This window comes from Hakea prostrata, chromosome 7 (genome assembly GCF_041222555.1).
Source record: "Hakea prostrata isolate BN-2017 chromosome 7, UWA_Hpros_2, whole genome shotgun sequence".
NCBI classification, from domain to species: Eukaryota; Viridiplantae; Streptophyta; class Magnoliopsida; order Proteales; family Proteaceae; genus Hakea; species Hakea prostrata.
In genome coordinates this window covers 7,149,178-7,155,923 of record NC_142606.1, presented here as the reverse complement: position 1 = coordinate 7,155,923, position 6,746 = coordinate 7,149,178, and the positions used below count along the sequence as shown (strand labels likewise).

Genomic DNA, 6,746 nt, shown 5'->3' with positions numbered 1-6,746 from the left:
TTATCATTATATACGTGAAAAACTCATTTATGATTATGAGATGTCCATTTAGTGCTATTTTCGCTTTGATACCATATGAGAATACAATTTGTAATTGTGTTGCATTAATTAGAATATCAAGACAAATACGTCATAGACACATGACTATCTGACGGCTTTCCTCACAATATAACCAAATTATAAACATAAAAAATTTACATTTAAATTTCTATGACCCATGATCTAGAAAATTAATAAGTGAGTACGAACTAATGCAATATAGGGATATGAGGGACATATAATAATTATCATTGCTTTCAATAATTTCTACCTTGTAATTAAACTATCTTTCCTTAAAAAATAAAATTCTAAATTGTAATTAAGGTGGGGTTGAAAAATTTTCGTCCTTTGTTTATATATTAATTTTATTTCCTACTTAAACTATCAAGTGGTTGAAAAATAAGATGTACTAAAGGTCGTGTATTTAATATGTTGGTCAACAAAAAAAAATGGCACTTCCATGATTTTATTAATAAAATAAAATAGTTAAGAGATGTGTGGAAAACGTCGACAGTTAAATATGACTTATTTTATTTTGATTTTTTTAAGTATAATTTTAATCAAAGATTACTATTTCTCCATTGGAATCATCATCCACCCCAAGATTGTCAATGGAAAAATGAGACCGGAGTTGAGAATAAACATTTTGAAGATACGAAAAAGTCTCACTACACTATCAAAGATTCATGAGTCAAAATCGGCTTACTCATGAGGGTGGAATATTATACTATCTAATATTTTTTTATTATAAATTTTAGATGAAAGTTTATCTCTAAGCATTGATAAGGTAGACGAGAGTTATCAATCAAGATAGAAAATTATACTCCCTTACATCCTTCCATTATACATTTAGAAAGTGGGTCCATCTCTAGATCACCTCATCAGTGTTTAGAAGTAAACCTCGCCCCACCTAAATGTGAGTTGGGATCATCTACTCATCAGGGTGGAGGTGCATGCTCCCCTCACACCTCATCTTCACTACACATTAGGAAGAGGGCCCATGGGAGGTCCATTAGAAGGTCTCAGCTCCGATTCATTTTATCAGAACTCAGAGGGCTGTTCTTACTTTTGCTCTTCTTTCTTCTCATCTAAGCAGTTATTTCGGTTCAAAGGCTGATCATCTTTTTCTAATATGTAGGGGAAAGTTATGAGGGAAATACACACTACTAACTTAAAAGATAGAAGATCTAAACTCTCTAAGGACCTGTTCGGTTACATGAATTCTGAAATTTCAAATATCTAGATTCATGAATGCGAGATTTATACCCGTTTGGCTGAGAAAATCCTTCGATTCATGAAATCTAAAGATTCATCTTTTTACTTTAACAACATGAATCTATAGATTTATGGGTATGAGGATGACCTACTATAAAAATTCTAAATATTTGTACATTCATAAAAATCACAAATGAATCCACAGACTCAAATTAATCAAGTTAATTTTATGAATTATGACTATAAATTTAAAATCTCTAGATATTTGAAATCTCCAGACTCATGTAATCAAACAAGCGCTGAATATGCAATAGAATTTGAGAAAAATATAATCTTTCCCCCAAACTCAAGATACAGAAACCCCAATAATGGTGAGCCTTGTAGAAGCAAGTTTTGGTATTGTTTGGAGAAGAAGAATGTAAAAACCATCTAAAAAGTTGGTAAACAACATTGGAAATCAAGCAGGCACAGGTCCAGTAGTAAGCCAACGCAGGCAACTACAAGTCTGTGGTTGGTGGGGTTCGTGGGTCAGTAGTTGGATCCATATGGGAAGCTCTGATCTTACTTGATAATCAAGCTAAACAGGTGTGAAAAATCTATATGCTTGGCTCTGGTTTTCTTGAATCTGGGCGTTCTTCACGGCTCAGAACCAGCTTTTCTTCTCTTTATTAATATTAATGTAATTAAATGATGAAGATTTGATAAAGATTTTCAAATTAGATTACAAGCATATGGGATTATTGGTCTGACCAAAGATAAAAATAAAAAACTAGATAACGTTATACATCCTTGACTTTTTTCGCGAATGCAAATGCAATGCCATAAAAATATATATCATCATCAAAAAGTCGAATCATTCACAGAATCAAGCAAAACTAAACAAGAATTAGATGACGATAGCAAACCACCCAAATCCTAACTTTATAGGATGTGACATGTAAACAAATTATTATCCAACAAAATTGGTTCCAGATAAGAGAGAAATCTTGCAAGGTGGGAAAAGAGATCTGTTTAAAACAAATTTATGATTTTCCATCTCCCATGATGATCATCTTGCTGGAAGAAAGTTGTACAGATGGCTTGAGCCCAAGTATATGGCATATGAAGATCATGAAGATGTAATATATAGTCTGACTTGCATGCCACAGTTCCATAACGGAATTTGGAATTTCCATGCTGTTGCATTATTTTTATTGAGTATGGCTCATGCTTTATATTGTGATGCCGACGAATACTGGGTCGAGACCACCCCAATTGGGGTATGGAAAATTTATCAGGTCCATTTCTGATTGGGCCGAGACCGCCCAACTGGCGTATGGGAAATTTATCAAGTCCATTTCTTTGTCAGAAATGGACCATTTGTTTTCTTATAGATGTGAGACTTGTGTCTTAACATCACATCAAACAGTTGAAATCCAATTATAAGTCACATCAAACAGTTGATTGATGTGACCTATAAATGGATTTTCACCATTTGAGCCTAATATTAGTCCAGCACAGGGTGGGATAGCATCCCCGGAGCCTGTTGAGAATCCATGTTTCTTTGAACCTCAGAGTTTCTTCGCAGATTGGGCTTGAGCCCATGTATATATATATATATATTCTCTTGTAACAGAGCATTTGATATAGTTATTTTGAAAGGAATATAGTGAAAAACCTAATGTTAAACATAGCCATACATTGACATGAACCAAGGTAAAACCCATGTCTCTTTCTTTCTTATTTTCTATTCGATTGTGTGTGACTGATCACCCTAATCCTAACAATTCTATTACGTGCCAATGTAATTGATCACTCTAATCCTAACAGAACAATTCTGACATGTGCCAATGAAACAATTAGCATATAACACAGCTATGCCAAATGTTGATATTGGTTACAAAAGCAAACATGTTGCTTGTTAATGAACTCCTAACTAAAATATAGAATGGTGGATAAACTGATCCACTACCTCACAAAACCTTTGCATCTCTCACCTCTTTGACAACCATCTCTCCTATACATACTGGATTATACTTCAGAAATATAATCAAGAAAACGAAAAAGTTCAGCACGGTAATCAGCGGATGAATTTGTAATAAAAAGCGTACATTTCTCAACAGCTTAGGTTCCTACTCATAAATAGAGAAAGGAAGAATAATTTCGGATAATGAAATTCATTTTTGAATTGATCCAACTACAATAAGACAATGATTACCAAAAATGAAAAAACTACAATAAGACAATTATATTTGCGTCTTATAGCATCACGAGAAAATAAAGGAATAAAAATTCTAACAAAAGTCACAGTTACGTCTACTCTGTAAACCCAAAATTTTCTAGAATTCACCAGTAGCTGAACAGAGAATGAAAAGGTTTCACCACATAAATACCAGCAGAGAACCCCTCAGTCGAAAAGGCTGAAGCCCATGTCCTGCAGCAATTAAACAATAAAAATAATTAGAGAGGAACAAATATGTATGCAGGTCAAGTCACTTATTGACATTATAAAGCCTGTGCAGGAGATTCACAGCAATTGGTTTTTTAATTTAGGTGAGAGGAAAAAATAAATAAATAACACTTGAGTGGGTCGCAAGTGATCAAAGCACAGAGGGTTTTCTTTGTAATAGGCTAGCACCTCCATGTATAAGAAATAGAGAAAGAAGAAACAAGGTATTTACTTTATTAAGTTGGAGGCACAAGTATGCATCATATGGTGGTTACTCAAAAAAGAAAAGAAGTATGCATCATATGTCGAATTGCTAAAAGTCATAAAAAATTTGATGGTAAATCTGGTGCTGCACCAGGGAAGTGGATATTGAAGAAAATTTTGGTTTTGAATGGATCTTATGCAAATACTTACATCATCAGACTCCTCTTTCTCTTCAACCTTCTCTTCCTTCTTTGGTTCTTCTGCAGCGGCTGCAGGACCAGCACCGGCACCAGCACCAGCACCAGCAGCTACAGCAATTGCACCACCTCCACCAGCAGGAACTGAAGCCAACTTCTCCCTTCCAGATGCAATAAGCTCTGTAATGTCTTTTCCCTCAACTTGAGAGAGGAGTAATTCAATTTTGTCATCATCAGCATCAGCACCAACTGCAAATCCAATTAACATTTAGCACCATTACAACCAAAGGAAAATGTTCTCTCTGAAGGAAGAAAAATGCCACACCAAGTATTCAAAACAAGATAATATACAAACTGACATTGATTTTCAAACATATGATAATAGATATAGAACACTATTCTCAGAATTGGGACCAAAATAAAGGAAATGGAGAATCCATAGTGAAAAATTAAAAAGATAAAGGATTTGGACAAACATATCATGCACCACACACTGTTCTTAAATCCAGTCTGTAATACTGAAAACCGAGAAACAATGATGATCACTAATTGACCAAATCTACAAAATGCAGTTAAATTTAATCAGTAACCTGTGTTTCACCCAAAAAAGGGGGAAAAATTCAGTACCCTCTGGCAAACATTACAGAATAACACGAAATAGGTCATACATATGAAACACCATATCTCAGGTGTGCTACACACCAAATATATGCTGGTTAAGTATCCTAAACAACCGTCCAAAACAATGAACTGTTGGTCACATGACACTCTAGCACTGCAGCTTGCACCATTAGTTCATCAAAGAAAATAAAAAGAAAAACAATTGAGTAAAACCTATAAGTTTACCTGATCCCAGGATATTTTTCAAGTCATCCGCAGAAGGGCTGGAGTTTCCACCCAATACAGCGAGCAAATATGCAGCAACAACCTTCATTGCTGTTGAAGAAGACAGTAGTTAGTCTAAATTAGACTTTCATAGTCCAGCTACCACTTAGAAAGGTTAAAAATGTCTCGTAACCCATTTTATGTATCATCTCTTACCAACTATAATTCATTGGTTGAGGTTAAGGTTTGAACATACTTTCACAATTTTGCATTAAATGTAAAAGGAAAATACTGAATGATGTCTTACTCCAGTGACGAGGATATTAAATAAAAAAATAAGAAAAGAAAAACTTAATGAATGTGACTAAACAACAACTGACAATAGTTGCAACTCCATGATTCAAACAATTTTAACAACAAAATATAGTTGTCTATTTCAGAATCACAAATCTAGACTGCAAAAAATAAAAAGTGGGAAAAACAAGTTGGGTAAATTCAATAATTTGTTCAAAAAATTGGCTGAAAAAATCCGGGAACTATTTCTAGACCACCAAAAAAAAAACCATGCTAGTTTTAACATTTTGTAGTACATATTTCATCTTATAAATAAATTATCATTTCTGCATGATACAGAAATGACAGAGGTTAGGCTAATAGTTTGTTTCATTAATCACAGAGCATAATTGAAAAACTAAAAAATAAAAATCATAACATTTAGTGGAAGTCAAACCAAAACCTTCCAAGAGCCATACAAATTGCAACTATAATAAATCAATAACATCGCATCAAATCAAATCGAACCAAATTATGGAATGGGTATTTGATTTTTGAACAGAAACCAAAATAGCATCACACCAAATCTGTGATAAAATCTGGGTAAAGCAAGCCGAATTTGGTTCAGCCTGCCCCCCCTTCTCTTCCCTCAAGCAAGAGATTGATTTTTAATTTTTCCATTTGGGTTATGTTTAGCAAAACGGTCAGATTGGTTATGAGAACACCATCAGTTCAGGATTTGGATAAAAGAAGGAAAATTTACAAAGCTGTTGGCCAGTGAATTCAAAATCACAAATGATACACTGCCAGTCAGCTTAGCATAAAAGGAATACCTTAAGGTTAACCTAGTTACACTAACCAGATAGCGAAGCTCATAATGGAGCAAGGGTCAGAGACGAAGTGCCCTATCAGCACTTCCATCGTTCGCATTGGTGTGGTAGTTTTTTACATCACCTTAACTCAATACCCCGGAAGAATGCATACCATTTCTTAAGTTTTTATCCAAGATACTCAACAGCCATAACCAACCTCGTTTCGGGTTTGAAAATCTGAACTAACGTTACGAACCCATATCACCTCATCAAGCATCGTACATTACATCCATACCAATTCGTTAAAGAAAAGCTCAATTGAAAGGGAAAAGGAAACTCAAACAAGATGTCTCGATCTAAAAGGAGTAAGAAGAGGGGAAATAGGTTACCTGATTTCCTAAGTTCAGGTGTTCGAAAACGCCCTCTTTCTGCAAAAGTACGCACGAACAGAAATTTATACAATGTTCACAATAGATAATTTAGTTCCAGTCTTACTATTGCAGAAGATTAACGAACCAGGAGGAGAAGAGATCGAATAAACAATATTAGACCTTATAAATAAGGTATTACCTCAGAGATATCCCCAATTGATCAGACGTTGCAGCGGTGGCTCGAGCCGCCCAAATCAGGAACACAAGGTCTCTAGAGCTCTTCTCTCTCCCTCAATGCTTTAGTGGTAACTTAAAACAGTGAAAAACCCTAAACCTAATCGTTCATGTGATGAGAAGTTTTTTTTTTTTTTTTTTTTTTATA

At 34.6% G+C, this 6,746-nt stretch overlaps 1 protein-coding gene across 1 annotated transcript; it reads right to left on the bottom strand.

Annotated features, from left to right (window-relative positions):
• Positions 1–3,380: 3,380 nt before the first annotated feature.
• On the bottom strand, positions 3,381–6,702 carry LOC149009345 (large ribosomal subunit protein P2B-like). The gene is made up of 5 exons (XM_089163610.1): positions 6,564–6,702; positions 6,383–6,421; positions 4,930–5,019; positions 4,097–4,332; positions 3,381–3,667 (listed from the first exon to the last, which is right to left on the bottom strand). The coding sequence occupies exons 3-5, from the start codon at positions 5,015–5,017 to the stop codon at positions 3,641–3,643; spliced, it is 351 nt and encodes a 116-aa protein (XP_089019736.1). The 5' UTR covers positions 5,018–5,019; positions 6,383–6,421; positions 6,564–6,702; the 3' UTR covers positions 3,381–3,640.
• Between the last annotated feature and the right edge of the window lie 44 nt (positions 6,703–6,746).